At 36.3% G+C, this 23323-nt stretch overlaps 4 protein-coding genes and 1 non-coding gene across 6 annotated transcripts; 3 read left to right on the top strand and 2 right to left on the bottom strand.

Annotated features, from left to right (window-relative positions):
* The first annotated feature begins 103 nt into the window (after positions 1 to 103).
* On the top strand, positions 104 to 7047 carry LOC118042166 (dol-P-Man:Man(7)GlcNAc(2)-PP-Dol alpha-1,6-mannosyltransferase). Of its 2 annotated transcripts, none has more exons than XM_035049760.2 (20): positions 104 to 319; positions 422 to 507; positions 598 to 639; positions 736 to 781; positions 967 to 1053; positions 1153 to 1208; positions 1317 to 1434; positions 2307 to 2365; positions 2627 to 2698; positions 2875 to 2938; positions 3047 to 3150; positions 3777 to 3848; positions 4510 to 4596; positions 4680 to 4747; positions 5128 to 5196; positions 5266 to 5348; positions 5770 to 5878; positions 6009 to 6074; positions 6491 to 6584; positions 6661 to 7047. In XM_035049760.2, the coding sequence occupies exons 1-20, from the start codon at positions 283 to 285 to the stop codon at positions 6739 to 6741; spliced, it is 1500 nt and encodes a 499-aa protein (XP_034905651.1). In that variant the 5' UTR covers positions 104 to 282; the 3' UTR covers positions 6742 to 7047. The 2 variants fall into 2 exon arrangements, with proteins under 2 accessions (XP_034905651.1, XP_034905652.1); XM_035049761.2 differs by having other exon boundaries at positions 106 to 319; positions 5782 to 5878.
* Positions 7048 to 9065: 2018 nt separating this feature from the next.
* On the top strand, positions 9066 to 11626 carry LOC118042168 (pentatricopeptide repeat-containing protein At1g02150). The gene is made up of 2 exons (XM_035049766.2): positions 9066 to 9554; positions 9954 to 11626. The coding sequence occupies exons 1-2, from the start codon at positions 9189 to 9191 to the stop codon at positions 11205 to 11207; spliced, it is 1620 nt and encodes a 539-aa protein (XP_034905657.1). The 5' UTR covers positions 9066 to 9188; the 3' UTR covers positions 11208 to 11626.
* Positions 11627 to 12627: 1001 nt separating this feature from the next.
* On the top strand, positions 12628 to 14901 carry LOC118042169 (uncharacterized). The gene has a single exon (XM_035049767.2). The coding sequence runs from the start codon at positions 13535 to 13537 to the stop codon at positions 14633 to 14635; it is 1101 nt and encodes a 366-aa protein (XP_034905658.1). The 5' UTR covers positions 12628 to 13534; the 3' UTR covers positions 14636 to 14901.
* Positions 14902 to 15483: 582 nt separating this feature from the next.
* On the bottom strand, positions 15484 to 15555 carry TRNAW-CCA (transfer RNA tryptophan (anticodon CCA)). The gene has a single exon. It is a non-coding gene; the product is annotated as a tRNA-Trp (tRNA).
* A 384-nt stretch (positions 15556 to 15939) lies between these two features.
* LOC118042170 (uncharacterized) lies at positions 15940 to 19472 on the bottom strand. The gene is made up of 5 exons (XM_035049768.2): positions 18709 to 19472; positions 18274 to 18372; positions 17726 to 17770; positions 16786 to 16923; positions 15940 to 16534 (listed from the first exon to the last, which is right to left on the bottom strand). The coding sequence occupies exons 1-5, from the start codon at positions 19087 to 19089 to the stop codon at positions 16187 to 16189; spliced, it is 1011 nt and encodes a 336-aa protein (XP_034905659.1). The 5' UTR covers positions 19090 to 19472; the 3' UTR covers positions 15940 to 16186.
* Positions 19473 to 23323: the final 3851 nt, after the last annotated feature.

A 23323-nucleotide genomic window follows, 5' to 3' on the forward strand; every position in this document is an offset into this window, starting at 1 on the left:
ATTATCAGAAAAATCTCTTTTTCTTTAAAAAAAAAAAAAAAAAGGACCCTGAATTTAAGAAAATAAATGAATATGAAAAAAAAACATCGGGAATGATTTAGAATTTCACTCGTGTTGCTGGACCCAATTCAATGAAAACTGGAGGTAATACGAACCGAGCCCAAAGAGTTTTTAGGCCTTTCGGTAACACAGGCAGGGGTGCTGGTTTAAAAGCCCAAACCCTCAAGACATCCCGGTTCATTTGCGCGGCGCAAGAAAGACTCTCACCTCTCTCGACTGAGAATGGCGTCAAAATCCCCTCAATTCCTGCGTTCTCATGGTAACCCAAAAAAGATACACAGAGACGCTTCGTTTTTTGTATCGATGATTACCGATATTGAAATTATCGCTGCTTCTGTTGCTGCTGCTGTTGTTGTTGCAGGCTACGATCTACTCTTAGGATCAATAGCTGCTTTTTACGTCTTCGCTGTACCCTACACTAAAGTCGAGGAAAGCTTCAACATTCAGGTTCTCCAATTGTTCCATAAAACAATCTTAGAACTTTTGAAATGAGCTTGTTTTTTATTTTGATTTTATGAATTTTTTTTATCGGTCAAGGCAATGCACGATATTCTTTACCATAGGCATCGCCTAGAAAATGTAAGTTTATTTACCTTCTCCGCTGTGTTCTAATTTGATTTTTTTTCCTGTAATTTAATTATTAATACCCTTTTTGTTTGTTGTTATTGTTATTAGTATGATCATTTGGAGTTCCCGGGGGTCGTGCCTCGCACTTTCATTGGTAATTTAATTCTCCGCGCCATCTGGGAAAGCTTTTATATGCTATTCTAGACATTTAGTTACTGTTTAGCTTTTCATGAAAACTGAAAATGAGGATTGTTAGGGTGTGATGTGACATGTGAAGGGAGTGATGAACTGTGCATCTTGCTCTGAGAAGGCATGTTACTCATTATTGTTTTCTCATAGGAGCGTTGATTGTCTCGATTTTGACGTCGCCAATTGTGGTGGTAATCAACTTGCTGCAGTTGTCGAAGATCTACACTCTCATTGCAGGTAGGATATTTGGATGGTTTGTGGGGCTCTATTTTATTTTAACAGCAATTTTGTCTAGGTTTTAACAATGGCTCACTTAATTTAGTTGCTTTTGGTTAGTGCGATTGGTGTTGGGTTGTGTGGTATTATCTACACTGAGGTTTTTCCGGATTCAGGTATGTACTCGTTTTTTTTTTTTCAATCAAGATTAATTAATTTGCTTGTCCAAGGGAATGATGAGTTGTGGTGGGAAGTTGAATACATGCAATTTTTCTTTTGAGCAGGTTAGACATAAGTTTGGTCATCAAGTAGAAGCTTTCTTTGTACTATTAACAGCACTTCAATTTCACATGCTGTTCTATTGCACACGTGCTCTTCCCAATATACTAGCTTTGGCTGTAGGTGATCACTTCTCGCGGTTTTATTTTGTCTCTGCTCCTTTTGTATATATGCCTTAGTGAATATATAAGGTTCTTTTCCATTTTGATTTCTCTTGATGGTTTCTGATATTTTGATCAATTTTGGTATGGTAATATAAGTAAATTTTGTCAAGGAAGTACTTTATTGAGCTGTTTGTTTTTTTCCCATTATATCTATTAGTTTGTATATTTTAAATGAACACATGCATTTGGTAGAAGGAGATGAGTGAAATACCTGGCTCTGGTGAATATGTGACAAAATTTGAAAAAGCACCCAGCTAGTTTGAATTATAGCTCGTAAATTCTTATGTTGCAAGTGTTAAGCAGCTGAATCAACTAGGTGAGTTTTTGAGGGGATCCTTAACCATGTTATGCAAAACAACTGTCAACTAGCCAATCTTCAATTAAAGGGTCCAGGTGAAGATCGATTAGAATGTGCACACCTCACTGAACAGGAAGTTTATGGATACCTTATATTTCAATGACATGTGTACGAATGCACCACTTCAAATGCTATAATGTTCTTCATCTGGTTGTGAGACCAAGCATCATCATCCTCGAATCCTCCACCACCACCAGAACCACCATGAACCCCATCTTATCATTTCAATTCCCAACCTCGCTCTACTCCCTCACAAACTTTAGATTATTTTCTGTATCTGCTTTTAGACAGCTTTTATTATACCATAGTATACCTCTAATTTGACTTCTTTTACAGAGTTTTCTGCATTTCTGTGTTCTTATTTTACATGTGTGATGGTTCATTGTTGATCCAATAACATATATTTTATAATAAGTTATCTAGCATATATTTCAATATCTGGAAGTAATGCTACTTTCCTCAACCTTATGCAGTTAACATGGGATATGCATTTTGGTTCAGAGGGAACTTCTACACAGCATTAAACTGTCTGGTATGACTGCTCATATTTCAAAAATTACAATATGCAATATGAATTACACTCAATGTAGCAAGCTCCTATATGCTGAGCTTATTCATGCTACGAAAACTAATGTCATCTGTGTCTCCATTTTATTGGAGATAAGTGCAAGTCAATATTCTCAACTTTTTCCTATGAAAAATACTTGTCTTGATACTTGAATGCACAACAAGGTTTTCCTTGTGTTGGTATGCACAATGTCTTCTCACAGCTGTTTTGTTTTATAATGGCTAGGTTTTCGCCACAGTTGTATTTAGATGCGATATGCTGTTACTTCTTTGCCCTCTTGCTCTGGAGCTTTTGTTGGTAGGTTCCTCTTTGATCTTGGCCCTTTTTTCATTAGTAACGTTTTAACTCGTTTCCTACCCCAGAATCCAATATTATTAGTGATGCTTTCTTGGAAATGTATCTTGACAATCTTATTTTCAGTTACCTTGATGATATTTATGCCCCATTGTAATAACTTGAGTTTAATGATACAGACCAAATCTATTTCATTGTGGGGAGCTATTAAATACTGCATTGGACCTGCGCTTTTGTCCATAGGTTGGTCAATTCTTTTATTTACATTTATGTTAATTACATGTAATTATCTTGAATTGTTTATGTCAGCTAATTTAGTATGACTTTTATGTGAAATCCTCCTCAACACAGGTTTTACCATAATGGTTGATTCAATAATGTGGAACAGGATATTGTGGCCTGAATTTGAAGTTTTCTGGTTCAACTCTGTTCTCAATCGGAGTTCTGAGTGGGGTGTATCCTCTTCTAGAACTTTTCTGTTGCATCTTTTAATGTGTTTTGAAAATTTGAAAAATTCCTATACATTGTCTTTTTAGGAAGTTATCTACCTGGAATTTTTTTCTTCATGTGGGTATAAAGGTGCAGCTACATCTAGCTATATAATTATCTATGGCCTGGTATTTGTGTATTTTCTAGCTTGCATAGCTAGCTTCTCTCACTAACATTGTGGAATGATTAGTAATTACTAGTGCTAGTAAGGACTCAAATATAGTTGTTTTTGAGTTGGGGTGATCTTGGGAAACTTATTTTTCTCTGATGATTATGTGACTTGCCTGGATTTCTTAGCACTTGGTCGATAATATTACTATAACTGATATGAAGGCAAGATTGTTGCTTGTTGGTAGGTAAAATGTGGACTTTAATATGGGTATGTTATTATTAATGGCATATGGATTTACCATCAAATTTCTAGTTTTTTCTAGTCACATTGAGATTTTCGATGCTTCTTTACCTTTTGTTGTGCATTGATATATTTTTCTAGTTTTTTTCTAGTCACATTGATTTCTGATTAATTATCTTCACTTGCTCTGGATAATGATCTGAAATACTACGTTCTTTAACGCTTACTTTTCCTCTCTAGACACATTCCTTTCACTGGTATTTCACTTCAGCTCTCCCCCGGTCATTGCTTGCTGCATATCCTCTTTGCCTAGTAAGTCTTGGAAGGGTGGTAAGAAGACAATATTTTATGTCACTAATCAAACCTCAAGTATCTGTACCTTTTGACCAATGGGAGTTTACAAGTCCTGCTATTGCTGTCAAAAGAAAAGGAAGAAGAAGAAGAAGCTGTAGCTTTTGCTGTGTTCTACGTTTTTGCTGCCCAGTGTGTTACATACCTAGCCAAATGTGTCTGTGTTACCAACTGATGTGCAACTTATAACTTAAGAATGTTTTTTCCTCAAGTAAAATACTTTGGTACAATGTACATTCAATAAATATTATTACTCCGTAAACTGTATTTTAGGTATTCTGAATATGATTAGTTAGATTTTTTGTTTTTCTAGTGTTATAATTCCATGAATTTCTTGACAATTTTTTATATTTCGAGTTTTTTTTTTTTTTTTTCTGGAATAGTCAATTTATGTTGAAAATTAGGAATAGCTATTTCTTATGAAAAAAGAACAAAAATAAAGAGAAAAGCTTGAATTAGTCATTGCAGAACTTGGAGAGAAAATGGCTGGGATCATAATAAAAGCAAATGCAGAGATATAATGCTAACATCATAAAGAATGCCATAGCATTAAGGCCTTTAGTTGCATGTGATTGTTCTTGCTCCATTGTGATTCTTAACTTGATGTTTTTCCTTCTTGCAGCTTGGGGTTTTGATTGACAGGAGGGTTCTAATCTTTGTGCTTCCAGTTTTTTCCTTCATTTTGCTTTACTCTAAGCTTCCACATAAGGTAAGTCATGTCAAATGTAAAGTTCAGCAGCTTAGTTCATTTAAACATTGCTTTTGGATGAATCATACTTGTGGATGAAGCAGGAACTCCGGTTTATCATCAGCTCAGTTCCAATGCTGAACTTATCTGCAGCAGTTGCAGCTAACAGAATGTATGTAGCTTCTTTTTTTTTGCATTTATTTGTTGAGTATATTCAGAAAATAATCGTGAGCTTGAGTTTTTAATAGCATTTATCTTGTCCACCATTTGAGATGGATAAGATTTTTCTCTGGAAATAATACAAGCCTGTCTTAAAAATTATAACACCACTGGTTCACAAGGAGAATCGTAAAATTTTCTGGTATTAAATACATGTACTTCTAACGGAACTTATGTTGTTTATTTTGTTGTTTTATGTAACTAATGTCTTTGTCTAAATTTCTGATAGCCCGTCAATATGCTTGCTAAACCTTTCCGTACTTTGAATGGTCAACTGATCTGTGATTTTTCTTGGATCATTGATTTATGGTTTCTCTTCTTTACTTTTTGCAGCTACAATAATAGGAAGAAGACACTATGGAAATTTCTGAATTTATTTATGCTGGGATTATTTTTTATCAGGTTGGATGGACATTTTATTTGTTGCCACAAATATGTTTAGCATCCTAATGTACTCTTTTGCCTCTGTAGTCTAGGTTGCACTATAGTGTTTTTCTTGGCATCCTATGACAATTATCCCAGTGGTAATGCATTAAAAGATTTGCACCAGATTGGTGAGTCCTCTTTCTCTTTCTTTTTCTCATGCAGACACATGCATTAGCATGTGCATGCTCATATTGGGTTGGTATAAAGCTTATTAGTTGCTTTGAGTTGCACATCCTTGTTGAACTTGAACCGTGCAGGCAAGCTTTCTGTCTGCTTAGTGTCCCTTTTCTTTTATTTTCTTTCTCTTTTTCCCCTTTCTTTCTTCCCTTTTTTTTCTTTTTGGTGTGTGTGTGGGGCAAGGTTTGTTGTGTACATGGGGACTGGTATGATTGTCTTTGCACGCCAATGATCCTTCAGTCAGTGATTTTATCTCTATGAGTGGAGAGTATAGTTACCAAATCAAATATGCAGGAGATTGTATTTTTGTTATTTGGACCTTCTTCTTTGTGTGAGTTTTGTCATTTGATATTAAAAAAAGCTAAATTTCAGCTGTTCTGACAGGCCATCTTAATAACACCAATGAACTGTGGGTTCACATTGATACTTTTTCAGCCATGAATGGAATATCAAGGTTTTGTGAAAATGATTCACCATGGAGGTAATACTTGGTCTTCTTGTGATTCTTTCAGGCAATTATTTTTAATTTTCTGTTACAAGTAACTAGTTGTGGTGATTTCTAACATGAAGGTTTAATATCACTTGATGAGGATCTATCATATAAAATGTAGGTATTCCAAAGAAGAGGGGATTCCTCTGGAAGAATTTTGCACGAGGAATTTTACTTATCTTGTGAGGTGAGTTTTTCTGTCAATAATGTTTCTTGCACAAGAAGCAGGATTTTTCTAAAACATGCTATGTGAATTTAGTGAAGGGTACTGCATTTTTACTTGAATGAGTCACTGGTGTTTGAAAGATGCCTTGAAACTGAAGAGCTTTTGTTTGCATTCTTCACCAAGAGAGATTTGTGCCTTAGATGTACACCAACATCATCATGCCTGTTTCACTGCCTGATCCTTATATTCACACATGGACTTTGTAGAATATGGATTTGATGAATTGTTATGACTTTAGATCATTATATTTCTAGACAGAAGGCCACTTTTCTGTTTGACATTTGAAGAAAGCGAGATGTTCACTGGATGATTACAGCTCTTTAATATTATTATGTATCAATGAGCTTTTTTTTTTTTTTTCCAACTCTATTTAACAGTGAACAGCTTGCCGTTGATGGATTCAAGTGCTTGCATTATGTAAGTGGCTTCTCACGGGTTCGTCTTCAAAGTAGTCTTCCACCTATTATCCTGGTAGAAAATCAACACCATTCTCCTTGACTAGTTGCATTTTCTCATTATAGGGTTTAACTTTCAATACTTTTTTCAGGTCAAGGAACCCAAGTTATATATTCATGGAAATACAAAAATCAAGGATATAATGCAAATAAATTGGGCAGGGTGCTCTTGAGTCTTTCACACGATGCTTGGTTCTTGTTTCTATGGGGAACACTGTAGCATGACATGAATCCTACCTGCACATTCTCTTGTTCATGCAATGCCTGGTCATGAATAGTAGTACCTTTCCACTGGTGGATGGCTTTGCTTATCCAGCTTTAATAGCAATGCTAACCATGTTTGAGGTTGATAGGATTTGTGTTAAATAGGAGCGACGTTGACAAATACTCCATTTTTTTTGTCCTGAATGATTTGTAACTAGAACCTCAAACCACTTGTTTAAAGCTCTTTCACCTTCAGCTTAGTTTTCTACTCATCATCCTGGTCTCCATTTTTCTTTTCATCGTGCTTGAGTTTTGCTCATCTCATTCCATAAGCCAGCAAACAGCATGCCTCCAAGAAATGTAACAACTTTATTTCGCGTACAAATATTATAGCATTGGTAGTTTTTGCTTGTTATGAAAATGCCAGATTTCTGCAATCTGGCTGTAAGTGATGCGCTGCTTTTTCAGTTCAATCCAATATCCTTTCATATCATCCATAATTCCATCTGTGCAGAATGTCTTTGGTTGTCAGCTTGTTGGCCACGGGACATTGGTCAAATTTAGAACCCGTCTCCTGGTTACAGAGGTTTTGTGAGGGCTGCTGCATTGTGATTGGCTGTATTGACAGGTTCGATTCTCGTAAAAAAATAGCGTTTTGTCAAATGCCAAGTTGTACTGTTTTCTCTTACGGGAGACAATGTACTGGTTACGGGTTCTCTCATCATCTTTTTCATGACAGTTATTTCTCTGAAGCACCAACTGGAATGTGTTCAATTTTAAGAAAGCACGAAGGATCCGAGATTCAAATTATTGATTTGATGGGTTTAATAAGTCTGGTTAATTTAACAATGTAATTAAAAAGGAAAGATATCAATGGTAAATAAAGGAAGAAAAAAAAAGGGGGCAATAATTAACCACAAAAACAAAAAGAAATCAACATTATTCTCAAGAGGAGATGAAAGGAAGGTTCGTGATAGACTGTCACTTTGCAAAGGACACAAGCCTTTTACCATTAAGTGCTCGCTCAAATGGTTCTAATATCATTATAAAAGGCTCTAAGACGACATCAAGAGAGGTCATAAGCATAGTCAAAACAACCAAGAAAATAAATCAAACAAACTATTATGAAGTTAATATTTTATGTTTATATTTAATCAATTAATTTAATCTATTTAAAAAATTAAAAAGCTAAATTTAAAACATATAAAAAAACCTGAGATAATTCGAGTTATTTTCAAGATTAGTAAAAATATTTAAAAAATATAAAATAAAAATTGGAGTTCAATCTTCAATCAAATAAATATCAAGAGATGAAACCAAAAAATATATGAGCTTAAAAAAAAAAACAATCGAATCTCCTAAACGTTGGTTAATATCTCAAACTCACAACCTATGAAACTATGACCTGGTTCATTTAATAAGTTCAATTCTCAACAAATTGATGTTAAAGTATGAAATTAAAAAGAAAATATCAATGTTAAAAAATTTCCAAGCAAAAAATAAAAACGATCAAAAGAATAAAAATCGAATTTAATATAAAAAAATAAAGAGGGATGAAATCACTATAAAAATTCAGCTTTAAAATCATTCCACGTAAAAAAATAATAATAATTAAAATAATAGATATCAAATTTTTATCAGAAAAAAAATAAAAAGGAGATAAAATTAAAAATAAATTTTAATGACATAATTCAATCAAAATTAAAAAAAACTAATTAAAAAAAACCAAGTAAGAAGGAAAAATCAATTAATTGGAAGACAAACTCAAAAATCAAGTGGAGAGAGGAAGAATATGGTAGGAAATGTGTTTGTGAATCTGTTTTGGAGAAAGCAATGGCTTTGGCTTTTAACCGGTCACTGTAGAAATGCCTTATAACAGAGACCACCATTTTTTTTTGTTGGTGGTTAAGAATCCATTGATTGGATTCTTGAACAGAATCGAAAGTGATGTTCGGTTATGGAAAAAGAAAGAAGAAAACAAAATCCTATGTTCCAACACAAATATCGAAATGATAGTAGGGGATTTGGTATTGTGGTCAAAAATTATTTTTTAAAAAAATTTAAATTTAAATTTTTATTTTAAATTAATATGTTTTTGATATTTTTAAATTATTTTAATATACTAATTTTTTAAAATAAAAAAATATTATTAATATATTTTTTAAAATAAAAAATATTTTAAAATATAATAATAACTACACTTTTAAACACGGAGCAAAGATTCGCATTTTTTTTTTTTTTGGTAAAAGGGTGTGTGTTTGGAAGGCAATGCAAAGATCCGCAACCACGGACTTTCAGGTAATTTCACCAACTTTATCTTTAAAAATCAAAATCCAAAACGACGGAATCTCAGAAGACCAAAACCTCTCTGCTTGACACCCCACCCTGCTGCAATCTCCCAAAACCCTAAGCAAAAATGCTCCTCCAGCCTTCCCTTCACCACCACAAGGTCTCCCTCTCATCCACAATCTCCTACTCTCACCCTCTTCCGTTGAAAAATCCCAACTTTACCCTGCACCAGACAGTAAACTACAAGAAACTCCCAGTGATCACCTGCTCGATATCACAAATCCACAACTATGGAACAGTGGACTATGAGAGAAGACCAATGATGAAATGGAATGCTATATACAGGAGGATTTCATTGATGGAGAATCCTGAATTGGGTTCTGGTAGTGTGTTGAATCAGTGGGAAAATGAAGGAAAAAGGCTTACAAAATGGGAACTTTGTAGGGTTGTTAAGGAGTTGAGGAAGTATAAGAGGTACCAACAAGCTCTTGAGGTAATAAAAACATAGCTCGTTTGGGTGTATTTTTTGAGCTTAAGTTTGTTGCTTTTGTAGATGGGTTTAAAAATTATGAGTTCTTAAACTTTCGAGCTGGCTCCTTTTTGTATTGTTTGAATTTGGTTTCTTTTTTAATTTATTTTGTTAAATGAGCAGTTCATGTACCAGTGTTAATTGGGTTGGCATTCAGTTTCTATTTTGAGTTTATTTTAGATGATTGAGTTCTTACGTTGTTTTTCGAATCTTTCGAATCTGGTATGTTTGGTATTGCTTATGCTGAAAAAATAAAATTCAACGGTTTGCCATTTTACAATTTTGCCTGTAAGTGAGATGGATTTTAGATTTCATTGAGAATGTAGACTAGAGTGTATCGATATTTACTCTTTAAACCTGCAGGTCTATGATTGGATGAACAATAGACAAGAGAGGTTTGGATTATCACCTAGTGATGCTGCGATTCAATTAGACCTTATTGCCAAAGTGCGTGGAGTTTCTAGCGCTGAAGAGTTTTTCCAAAGGCTTCCCAACACTTTCAAGGATAGGAGGATATACGGAGCTTTGCTGAATGCCTATGTGCGAAACAGAATGAGAGAAAAAACAGAATCTTTGATTGATGAAATGAGAGGTAAAGATTATGTCACGCATGCGCTTCCCTATAATGTGATGATGACTCTCTACATGAACATCAACGAGTACGATAAAGTTGACTTGATGATTTCAGAAATGAATGAGAAAAACATCAAGCTTGATATATATTCATATAATATCTGGTTATCATCTTGTGGATTACAAGGATCAGCTGATAAGATGGAACAGGTATTTGAGCAAATGAAATCGGATGGATCCATCAATCCCAACTGGACAACTTTTAGCACGATGGCTACCATGTACATTAAGATGGGAAAGTTTGAAAAAGCTGAAGACTGCTTGAGGAGGGTTGAGAGTAGAATCACAGGTCGGGATCGGATACCTTATCACTATCTCCTTTCTCTATATGGTAATGTTGGTAACAAAGAAGAGGTTTATCGTGTATGGAATATTTACAAATCTATTTTTCCCAGTATTCCAAATTTGGGTTACCATGCTATGATCTCATCTCTGGTTCGGATGGATGACATTGAAGGGGCAGAAAAGATTTATGAGGAATGGCTATCAATTAAGACATCTTATGACCCCAGAATAGCAAATCTTTTTATGGCTGCTTTTGTTTATCAGGGAAATTTGGATAAAGCTGAGAGGTTTTTTGACCATATGCTTGAAGAAGGAGGAAAGCCAAATTCACATACATGGGAAATTCTTGCTCAAGGGCATATTTCAGAAAGGAGAACGTCTGAGGCTTTGTCTTGCTTGAAAGAAGCTTTTGCTACTCCAGGATCAAAGAGCTGGAAGCCAAACCCTGCAAATGTATCCTCCTTCTTTAAGCTCTGTGAGGAAGAAGTTGACATGGCAAGCAAGGAAGCTTTAGAGAGTTTTTTGAGGCAGTCAGGACATCTAAAAGATAAAGCATATGCATTACTCCTAGGCATGCCTGTTACTGGTGATGAGCTATCAAGAAAGGAAGAGAGAACTGAAGACCAGATTGACAATGAGGAAAATGATGGTGACAACGGGCCTGAAATGCTTGTCAGCCAATTGCAGGGTAGTCTGTGACAACTCCATTGGAGTGCTTCTATATGCAGGAAGTTTGTTGTGGACCTTGAGTTGTGGAGGAGGTTTTATCAGAACTTAGGTCACAAGATGCTTTTCTTCGTGGCAATCATCTCCTGCCAAGTTTGTGAGTCCTGCTAAATGCCAATGGTGGCTGGGATTTTGAAATTTTGAAAGTTCTGGTGTGGCATGATATGTATTCATACAGATGTTTGTCCTTAAAGACATGCTCAGCAAAGGAATTATGCCCTTGACTCTTCCTAATTCATGACTGTAACCCATCTCCCGTTCTGCTGTTTTAAATTTTTTGTTGCAGTTTGTCGTCAAGGCACAAAAGCAATTTAATTTACGTAGTCAAGCGACTCAAGTCGTCCTGTATAACATCAAAATGAATGTCAATTCAGTCCCTATGCTTTCGATTCGAGCACAATTTCATCCCTAATTTGTTGGAGTCAATCCCACAACAGGGAGGATCAGTCTCTAGGTCCATCCCAGAAGTTCAACACACTGCTGCCCACCACACCCAAAATAGAGAATAAGCCGCTACTGATTTGGTGGTTTGGTAGATAAGCAACGCGCAATTAATTACCTATTTTCCTGTTTAATTAAGATTTTAGCAAATTGTATCAATTTAAAAAATGCTTAATCAATTTTGTTTCCAGAAATCAAACCCGAAAAGTAATGTTTTCAAGAACTTCTGGCTAGAATCATCAGGCTATGAAACACAAATGAATATTTTCAAGAGCAATCATTTGTCAATAATATATATATTAAAATGCCATGCCATTAAAATTATGGATATTTTTTATAAATCTAGAAAATAATTAAAAAAAAATTATAATCTCTGAAAATATTTGAGAAATTTAAATAGTAATTCATGAAAGTTGTAGACTTGTAGTTGCATCACATGAAATTAAATTATCGGAGGTAGGTTCTAGCGTATCCTCATTATTTAATGACATCTAGAGCTAGCACCAATGAAGTATACATTGGGTTAAAGGCTTACTATTATCGTTTTAAGAAAGAAAAAAAAAAGATTATAATTAACCATCACATGCTTAATTTTGTTCAAAATTAGAACCAACAAAAAAAATGAAATTTAGAGCCAAGATTTTGTTAATATATTTTATAACAAAAAAGTGTTTGATTAAATGAAAATGTATACAAAATAAATATATTTTTGTAATAATTTTGAATAAATTTATGTTATTTTAAAATAGAAAATGCAAGGTATATGTTTTTTTTTTAATCTTTATTATCTATATCTCAAGAAAATAACTAAAAACTATATAAAATATTAAAATTAGAAGAAAAAAACTGATAATTATTTGGAAGTCGTGGTAGATTTATTATCAATTGGCTATGGCCATGCGCATTGGCGCTTTCCCTACAAAGGATTAATTTCCAAAATTAGAATCCAAACAACTCACAATAAACAGATCACCTCCACCGAAAAAAAGGAAAGAAAAGGAAGAAAGAATCCGGGAATCGGATTCTTTTCAAAAAAAAAAAAAAAAGTTGCTATTATCTCCCCGATAAAACTTCAAAAGCTGCCCACTACTGGTAAACGCCACCTCATCGCCCGCACCTACTTCCTCAATCAAACCAAAGACCACAATCCACAAAAAAAACACCACTAAAAAGTGACTGCTGCTCGATAATAATGCCAACCCAAATAACCTCCCGAGTCATTGAACCACCCACCACCCTAGACGGTGGGTTACTATTCCCCAAATAGATGATGATGATCTTAATCATCTATGATCATCACAGCCACCATCATGGCCAAAGTCAGAAAGTGGACCTCTCTTTTGACCCTAGACTAAGGGTGTGCACAACCCACATCCTACGGCGCACGTTAGCCCTCCCCTCCCCGCCCACTCACTCACCCAAGCGGTGGCCTCATCCGCACACCCCTCCCTCCCTCCCTCCATTATTGAATATGCCACCAAACCCCAATTTCCCCCTTCCACCACCACATCCACATCCACCACAACCACAACCGCTTTTCTTTTTCTCTCTTATCCTCCCTCGCTCTTCAACCTCAAGTATCCCCCCTAACGTTCGCCGCCTCTCTTTTCTCTCTTATCTGTCGCTACCACCACCAGAACCACCGCACTCAGTTTTCTTTCTCTCTTATTCTCCATCCCCAAGATCCCTGCTTGGCTAACTTGCCCAACCTCGTCAATCTCTCTTAGCTGCCACGTCCACGACAAACACAATAAACCCACTATTCCATTTTCTCCCTAATCTTCCCCACTTTCAAAATCCTTCCCTTGCTAACGTGAGCCGATTTTCACCACGAAAGCCCTTAATCCACACCCGCACCCATGGCCGCACCAATCAAAACCGGATCTCCATCATCACCACAAGACCTGACCCCCCTCCAAACAACCGCTCAACAAACTCTCCCTGCACCGCCAACGCATCCATCCACCAACCCACGGCGTCTGCCACCACCATGTTGGACCCCAGATGAAACCGTGGCCTTAATTGACGCTTACCGTGACAAATGGTACACGCTCCGCCGCGGTAATCTCAAAGCGAACCACTGGCAAGAAGTAGCTGATGCTGTAGCTCGCCGGTGTCCAGCTGCTTCGCCACCAAAAACAGCTGTGCAGTGCCGCCACAAGATGGAAAAGCTCCGGAAACGGTACCGGACCGAGATCCAAAGGGCTCGATCCATGCCGGTCTCGAGGTTTACGTCATCTTGGGTCCATTTTAAGAGAATGGATGCGATGGAAAAAGGGCCTCAAGCTAAGGCTGATGATAATAATTCAGAGAGCGAAGGCGATGATAATGACGATGATAACGAGGATGATGGTGATATTCGTGAATCTTATTTAGAGAATTATAGGAATGCTAAAAATTTTATGAATACGCGAAGTATACAAAAGCTTTATGGAAATGGGATTGGGAATTCGGGTAATGGTGGCGATAATAATGGCCTGAGTGGCGGAAATTCTAGTTTGGGTTCGGGTAATGCTGGTGGATTTCGAATTAGAATACCGACAGGAGTTAGCATAGCGCAGCCGGGACCTAAATTCTATGCCAAAGCAGAGCAGAAGCATGGTGGGAGTCCTAATATGGGTGTTAATGCGAGCCCAGACCCCTACCCGAAGCTTAAATATGGAGGTGGGGTGGGGACTAGTAGTAGGGTTATGAGGGGGAGTGAGGAAATGGGGAAGAAAAGGGAAAGGGAGCCGATGGAGGAGTTGGTTGCGGCGGTAAAGGTATTGGGAGATGGGTTTGTTAGAATGGAGCAAATGAAGATGGAAATGGCTAGAGAGATGGAGACAATGAGGATGGAAATGGAAATGAAGCGAACGGAGATGATTCTGGATTCACAACAGAGGATTGTTGAAGCTTTTGCTAAAGCTTTATCAGAGAAGAAGAAGAGGCCTAAGAGGATGCCTTCACCTGAGTCATAGGCGGCGGGTGAATGCGACTGTCTTCTGTTTTTGTTTTTGGTGTTTGACTATTGTTTGTGGTAGGGATCGAGTGGTGCGGTCAGATTTCATTCATCTTTGGATGAATAGATGGAGATGAGCAAGTCAAGGGTTGCATCTTCATGTTTAGATCAGTGTTAATCCACTCGTTTTGCGATTGTTTATTTAGCAACTTGGGAAGATGTGGAACTTTGTTAGTCTTTTCAACTTAACTTTTGAATCAATGTAGACTTAAATTAGTGAGATTAGATGCGTGTGTCCAAGATGCTCGATATGGTTTTTGTGTTTGTAGTGTTTTTATTGAATGGATATTCGAAAGTGGTGGTAGAACCAAATGATTTGCTAAGTAGGGCATCAAAACATTGGGCATTCCCTTAGCATCAAGTGACTATGTGAGATGGTTACTTTTTTTTGTATGATTAGTTTTAGGATTTTTGCTACACTTTTCCTTTCAAGCACGTCTGAAGTAGTGCACTTTTACTTGGTGGATAGAACTCAGAAGCTAGATGTGCAAAAGGGATCGCGTCTTGAAGTTGCAGAGGTTTCCCCTGACTTGTTTACACGGTTCGAGAGGGTTATTTGCTTTTTCTTTGAAACTGAGGTTTCAGTTTTTCAGATGATCATGTTACTTGTACATTTGAAGGAATGCGACTTGTTTGTATGGCATCTTACTCATAAAAAGGTGATGCTCACAGTGTCACTGTCAGCTCAAAAACCGAGTCAGGTGGGCTTTTGGGCCCCCGTGCATCTGTTGTCAAAACTGATCCCGACGTGAATCGTTAGTTGTCATAAATATAGAGAAAAAAAAATAATGGATCTATCTTGGGAATTGAACCCGACGTGAATCGAACACGCAACCTTCTGATCTGGAGTCAGACGCGCTACCATTGCGCCACGGATCCTTACTGACAATTTATGTTGTAAATACGTATTTAATCATTGTTAATTAGACCATGACTTGAACGACATCAAACCACACTCGATGTGTGAACTTTGAATGCTGTATCAGAACCTTGAGTTTAGGATTCTGACATTGATATATCACTAGGATAGAGGCTAAGTTCGAATTGGAACATGACTCTCGTCTGATGGTAACGAGAAGGAAGGGTGTGTGTAAATACAAAACAGCATTGCTCGACATGAAACCATGTGAAGCTGTCTTAAAGATACAGAACAAGCAGCCAAAAACACAGGCATTTAAACAGGCTGAAGTAAACCACCAACAACCCTCATGGGACGAGTAAAACATTCTCCATCTATCTCTGGATGAAGTTTCAAGATGGGGATAACATAAAAACTGTTTTGCAGCACGGTTGAATATAGATTTCTTCCTTCATTTCTCGTATTTCTCTCCTTTTTTTTATTTCTTTTTTTAATCTACAAAATAGATCAACTACAAGGAGGAGCTACCAAAAATTGGGGTCCAAATCATCCCTTTAGTCCAATTGTGAAAATCTAAAATATATCAAAGAAGTGCATGACAATAAACACCTAAAAACTAAGACCCGCTTGAGCTGGTGCCTCTGTTCGCATTTAAGGTTTTAAGTTTCCGACACTTCTCTTGATTCTTCGGACATGTAATGGGAAAGGATTTTCCAAGACAGCAACATTAATATTACTCCACACTTCTGGCTTGGCTGGGAGCTGTGCAATCCTCTCTATGATCTCCATATCTTCAGGAAGAACGAAACCAAACACTGTATATGCCTTATTCCACTCATTGTGGTTAGCTAAACTGAGGAAGAATTCTGGACCAGAATCAACCCATGCAACCGAACCTCTTCTAATGGTAGGGCAAGCCTCTGTTGGAATATCCTTAAATACTGTCCCATAGGATCCAAGAGTCCCTTGAATTAGTGCAAATGGAGGGCCGTATGGAGCCTGCAGGAGATTTATAGTTAGAAAATTCAAAATCCGGAAAAACACATTACCTTGCATGTTATGTTATATGAGGTTTTGTTAGACTACTATGTGAGAAGAGCACTCCAACGCAATTTGTGTCAAGATCACTCCTGTTCTAAGTAAATCTGTCGGAAATTATGGCAATCCCAAGCCAAACATGGAACTTTATCAATTGGCAGGCAGGCAGGCTCTTCAATGGGCCTACTTAAAACTTGGTATTTAGATCTTACATGTTCAATATGATTTCCTTCTGGATCCCAAGACTTTCCCCTGCTTTCTGCACGGTAAAAGTGGCAACCCACACAATGGCGTGATGCCAACAACTCAAGAATGTACGAAATAGAATGTGGGGCACAATCAGGTAATAGCTGCACATAGCATCACAATAAAGCTTGGTTAGAGCTAATACTAGAGTTAAAAAAAACACCATTTAGTAGTCTGCAACGTGCAAACATCAAATGATAGTTGACTACTTGACTTGATGATTTCCAGTATACTCAACTAGTTACTTAGATGGCAATAAGAACCCAAAGAAAACATGCAGAGCAATAGGAGATTTTTTTGTTCTTTTTACTTTTATCTCTCCCGCTTCTAGGAGTGTAGATGAGCCTACTGCCACACAAGTTTGAGATAGGCATGCCTGGTGCATTTTATGTTAGGTCAGATATCCAGTATTTCTCAAACCAGTATATATCATTACCATGCACTTTAATTGAACATCAACAGCCATAGATAGCAAGCACCACACAGGTGTCCGTAAGTGTGTTGCTGCAATCAGCTGCCCTAACACTGAGGGTCTTCGCTATGTTAATGCTTTAGAGGGCAGTTATCAGCTGGAGTTTATGAGATGATGAGACAGTATAACTGTTGTGCATTTTTTACAGAACGAACTTCAATTTCCTATGTTGGATATGCTGCCATTCATTCTAACTTGTAACAATAACGGAGAACATTTATAAACCATTGCAACAAATCTTGCAAGGGGTTGATCACCAAATTTAGTAGACAACATAAAAGCATATCTTTTTATGTTTGAATTATTCATAGGATCGTGCAGGTTGGAATCATAAGCATATGTTATAAAGTATGAAGAGTGTTGTGTTCAAAACTCATACCAGCGACTACCATACAAGGAAAGGTCAGGCATACAGGAATTTTGTGAACACTTACTTTTACATGAAATGTCCCATATTGCGTTTCAAATCCAACAATGCCCTAATAAGGAAAAGGAAAAATGAAAGATGATCAACAAATCAGCAACTGAGAACTCAAGGTAGATATGTTAATGCTCACAGCTGTGGAAACCAGCAAAATGAATTAACAGATATGTTTCAGAATTTCACCCATGTGTTGATGATTAAGAAATGGAGGTCCTTCATGTGACCAACTAATAGTTATATTGGTGGATTATTATCCAAAGGAAAAATCAAATAAGGCCCAAAGAATTTTCTTGAGGAAACCAACATGGATGATAATTCGATCCTCCTACACTTTTAGAAATAAAACAAAAGGAGTTGCCATTCAAACACAGCTACTATCATATCTGAGAATATTGATCGTCAATGTTTTCCACTTTATTTTTAATACACGATGTGTACTTAGCCGTTGCCTTTGGATAACTGTGAAAATGCACACGCATCGATGTTAGGTGCTACTGTACTCAACGAGAAGCTAGGCGAACATTGCAACATCCATAAGACCTTCACTAAGTAATATACCTCTCCTCTCCCAAAAACAACTCCAGAAGTCCACATAACATGATCTCCTGAGTCTCGCTTTTCAGGCTCCAAGGTATCCTTCTGTTTCTTCAGCCAACACTAAAAGCAAGAAAAGGAAAAATTGTCTCAGAATCATGCACATGCACACGACTCTAAACACAAATTATACCAAAAAAAAACATTTTTAACCCATTCTCAATCAGACCAAGTCACTTTCTGCATGGCTTTTCTGTTCATTTAAAATTCTGCCTAGCACACAAGAGGCGATGTCTGCTAGTGTTTAAAATTCACTTTGATGGCAAAATATCATAAAATTGCATAAATGAATCAGCATTTCATTCTAATTACAAAAAAAAAAAGGACAGAGAAAGCAATAACAAATTCATTAAAAATACTATAACTTGAAACTCAAAATGAAATTAGAAAGGACCATACCTCACCAAATTGATCACCACAAGCCAGTTTATCTCCACAAAACACCCAAGAATCACACAAACAAGGCCCACTATCATCACTGCACATTCCTTTACAAGCCAAGCAACAATCTTTAGAAGAATTGACTTTAAATTCAGAACCCCATTTAACAGCATCACCCCATAGCTCCAAATGTTCAATCCCTCTACAACAATCTCCATTTGTATCTTCACGCTTCAAATCATCGCTAACTCTTGAGTCCAAAAACTTTGTACTACTAATAGGTGGTCTAAACAGTGCTGAGAAACATAGGTAGACCATGCAACAGGAGATTGCACCCATCGAGAAAAGAACCAGAAATCCATAACGACTGATTTCTAGATAGGTTTGCTTGCTACCCATTTAAAATTTTAAAGAGACCCGAATGGGGTTCCGGTTAAATTTGATTCTTGATTAGTTTCTTGATTTATTGGAATTTGGTGAGAATGGAAACAGGGGACTCTGTTTTTTCTGGTTGTCGTGAAATTGTCAGGGAAGTTTGGAGCAGAAATCGAACGATACGCTTGCTTATTGTGGACACGTTTACCCTTAAGAAAGAAAGAAAGACTTTTCTATTAAAAATGTTCATGGCATGAAAATCTCTGGTATTTTTTTCTTTTTAACACGTATTTAAAAAGGTTTTTGAAATAGCAGAATATTTGGCAAAATAGAGAGTATTTTTGTTTATTAGCAGTGTTTTAAAGAAAAATTAGTAAGATAGCACAGTTAAAAAAATGATGAAATAATACAGTTTGGTACGTATAAAATGAAATGCGACATTTAAAATTGTAGCATGTGGAAAACATAATACTTTAAAGAAATTGTTAAATGGATTGCATGAACTACAATGAAAAAAAAAAATAGAAAAAAAAAAACCTGAAAGCATATTAAAGTTTGATTACAACATCATTAGTATAATAAAAAAAATAAAAAAATCTTAAGACGAATCCAACAAAGCTAGAAAATGTCACTAGCAATATCTAGAGTGGACCACACTTTTTATTCAAAGACAAATAAGTAACTATAATGAGAAAAGAGAAGAGAAAAAAATAAAAGAAAAAAGATATAGACTTCGAAAATAAATCAAATATTTAATTATGACATCACCGGTAAAATTAAAAAGATCTCAACTAAACAAATCCATTAACAAGAATGAAAGTAACCAACGGTAATTATAGTGAGTCATGCTCTACATCGAAAGGTAAGTGAATCATTTGTTACATCTAACTCACTTCGATCACAATTGGTGATCTTTCTTGTTATCATTAAATTTTTCTCGTCAATATCTTTTTTCTAGTACTGGTGGTGTTATAATTGAAACTTTGACGTGTCTTTGAAGTCTCTTTCTTTCTTTTTTTTTATTTATTTTTTTTCTCTCTCTCAAATCTACTCATTGTAATTATTTACTTGCCGTTGAATGGAAAGTGTGCCCCACTCCGATAACCATTGATGACCTTTTTTATTGTCATTAAATTCATCTCATCAATAATATTTTGGTTGGTACCACTAGTGTCATAACCAAAGTTTCAACGTGCTTTCAAGATTTTTTTTTTTCACTATCCTCTTCTTTCATTGTATTTTGTGCAATCCATTTAACAATTTTTTTTGAAATGGTGCATTCCTCACTGGTTGTAACTTTGAATGTCGCGTTTTCTAATCACATTTACCACAATGTGTTATTTTGTTATTTTAAAAAATCAAAATAGCATGGTTTGGTATGTGTTGCGGTTAGAAATAAAAACTTTTTAGCACTTGGTTCTAAAGAAATTGTTAAAACAAGGTGACACAAATTTGAAGGAAGAGAGCATAGAAAAGAAAAGAAAAAAAATAATGAGACTCAGAGACATGCAAAAACTCTGATATTAACAATCTCAATATTTTTAGAAAAATCTCTATAAAATAAATTCAATAACACACAAAAAAATAAATAAATCATGGTAATCAAAGGGAAACATGCATCACTTAAAAAAAAATTAACAATTAAAACAAGAGAAAAAAATTAAAAATTATAATCTCATAACACATCAAAACATTAATTACAACACCATCTCAATGAAAAGATTCGATATCACTACTAATGATCAGAGTGAACCATGCACCAGTTGTCCTTGGTCAACGCGTGTAGGCACGCACTATCACTGGATTTTAATATTTATTTCGGCTGAAACGAGATGCATTATTATTCAATATCACGTAGAAGCAAAGATAGTTCGTGCTTTTAGAAACCACTTAATTGTTCACAAACTATCATGCAATCTTAAGGGGCAAATAAATAGCAAGGAAAATTTACTCTGATGACTGATTGAATTCGAAACCTAGTAATCACTTGAGAAACTCATTCTTCATAGATGTAGAGAATACGTCCAAATATTATTAATCTTGGATGAAGTTTAAATTAACATTAAAATCTCTTTTTCAGCGAATAGATAGAAGGAAAAACAAAAAACTAAACTCTCTATTGAGCTAGATCATCCATTTAATTTTAATCGTGAATTGTTCACGAGCAAAGAATCGTTATTTGTGGTGAAGCAAATCACAGGCCGAGGCTTGGAAAAGTGGACGGCAGCCGGACTTTTTATCTGTTTTTAGTGCTTGTATGTAAATGAGCTGGTAACGTTTCAACAACACGATCATTCTCCCTCAGGCAGTGTTTGAGCAAGCTGGAGCACAGCGAGACTAGAGCCACAAAACATGCTTTGAAGCATGCGTTTGTTAACTTGGTTTCCCTTTTTGAGATCAACATCAGCAGTCACTAGATGCAAACTACCATTATAAGGCCGATGATATAGAAATGGTTCAAGAGGCTGCTACAATACATTCCTCAGGTATCTTACAAGTAAAAGCAATACAAGCGTCAACCAATGCATGAAATGAGGTAATGCCAGACAGCTTGTTTATCCAAGACAACATCAGAATGGAATCAAAACGATTTACAGGGGAACCAAAAAAACACAGATGACGAGCAAAGAACTTACATTTGATTCATAACGAAGATGAAAACTTGGTTTCTGTTGGCACAAGAGAAGAGTAGCTCAAAATTGCTTCAAATGAAAATAGCACAACCCAGAGAGACTCCAATTATAAAGGCAAACCCCGACACCAGTTCTACAAAACAAGCAAATAACCTACCATCCAAGTTCGTTGTTAGTTGAAAAGAAAAATACCCGACCCCTCAAAAGGGCCACCCACACATGACGTACATGAAAAATGAAGATCATCCTCATGGACAGCCTCCTCACCACAGGAATCTTATTTCCTTCCGGAATCTGTACTATCCTGATGAGAGATCTTCAATCTGCATATGCATATGTAACACTTATCTTGAGCCAATATCACAACAAGGAATTGACACTGAAGACCCCAGAAGGGCTGCGACAGGCATCCTCAACAAAAGTGAATAAGTAAATCTGGTTTTTCATTCTGAATGAGTAGGCTTCTTCTATTTCGGTTATTCACCTGCTTTACAATACAGCAAAATGCAATCTCAAGGGTGATGAAAACTCAAGCCTGTCCAAAAGACCTTTTTCTTTTCAGCAAGATGAATTCCACAATAACCTACCGAAACAGCTACCCCTCTCATTTCAACTACCAAAGCATTACCCAACATAGTAAGCTGAACATTGATTAAATTCAAAGGAAACTCCAACCCAGTATTGTTGAGCTGTACTGGTTTCTGAGAAAAGAAATCCGCTTGCAAGGAACTATCCCACAAAGGCACCAAGCACTTGTGAATCAAATTTCCTTTCTTTCACCACCAAATCAGGCAGTTGGTGTCAAACCTATATTAACTTTAATAAACCAGAAGAGCCAGCAACAGGGGGGGTTTTATCAAGCAATGACAGTGAAAATAAAATAGCAAATGTCCGTCAGTTGCAGCATTATCATTTTACTGCTGGTGACAGAAAAGGCTTCTATCATTAACAAACCATCTTGTTTGCCAAACATACTCTATGTATAACATATTCCAGCTCTTGACAAAGCAAAACTAAATGCAAGAAACACAAAACCCAGTTTTTACACAACACGTCAAACAAAGATGCTTCACAAAGTCCACACACTCTTGATAATATGTTCAGCTTTCCATTGCTTCTTAGAAACACTTCCAAAGTAAAAACATATCATATAGGGGTGCCGGCCATCAGGACAATGGAGACATTAGTCCTTTTTATAAAGCAGCGTGCAATGAATCGACCCTGAAGCAAACCATGTACATTTGGCAATGACCGCAGCCACCAGTAATAGAGCTAGACCATTAGTTAGAGATCCAGAAATAGCTTGAGGCACCACAGTTCCAAAAACATTTGCTTTGTGATTATGCTAGTTTAATGCATTGCATTAGTTTCATTTAGATGCTGCTTATGCCCATTAAGCGAAACATATGGATGTGGCATGGTACAAACACAACTAAATGCTTTCCAAGTCTTATTTCAAAGCTTTTCCAATGATTTTAACGTAGAAAAAGGACCAAATTCCTTACCATTCCCGAGTAAGTCATCAATCTCTTAGGCTGTCCGCTAAAGTAGAAGATGCAGCAAAAACTCCCAATAACCATGAGATGGAGAACTTAAAAGAGAATAAAAGGTCAAATTCATACATA

Source organism: Populus alba, chromosome 2 (genome assembly GCF_005239225.2).
Source record: "Populus alba chromosome 2, ASM523922v2, whole genome shotgun sequence".
NCBI lineage: Eukaryota > Viridiplantae > Streptophyta > Magnoliopsida > Malpighiales > Salicaceae > Populus > Populus alba.

Coding starts and splice junctions, on each gene's coding strand:
- LOC118042168 (XM_035049766.2), top strand. CDS start 9,189: ATGCTCCTCCAGCCTTCCCTTCACCACCACAAGGTCTCCCTCTCATCC. Junction 9,555..9,953: donor GGTACCAACAAGCTCTTGAG/GTAATAAAAACA, acceptor TTAAACCTGCAG/GTCTATGATTGGATGAACAA.
- LOC118042170 (XM_035049768.2), bottom strand. CDS start 19,089: ATGGGTAGCAAGCAAACCTATCTAGAAATCAGTCGTTATGGATTTCTG. Junction 17,771..18,273: donor TTGTTTTTGGGAGAGGAGAG/GTATATTACTTA, acceptor TTTCCTTATTAG/GGCATTGTTGGATTTGAAAC. Junction 16,535..16,785: donor AAGGAAATCATATTGAACAT/GTAAGATCTAAA, acceptor AATCTCCTGCAG/GCTCCATACGGCCCTCCATT.
- LOC118042169 (XM_035049767.2), top strand. CDS start 13,535: ATGGCCGCACCAATCAAAACCGGATCTCCATCATCACCACAAGACCTG.
- LOC118042166 (XM_035049760.2), top strand. CDS start 283: ATGGCGTCAAAATCCCCTCAATTCCTGCGTTCTCATG. Junction 4,748..5,127: donor GCAGTTGCAGCTAACAGAAT/GTATGTAGCTTC, acceptor TACTTTTTGCAG/CTACAATAATAGGAAGAAGA. Junction 5,197..5,265: donor CTGGGATTATTTTTTATCAG/GTTGGATGGACA, acceptor TTGCCTCTGTAG/TCTAGGTTGCACTATAGTGT.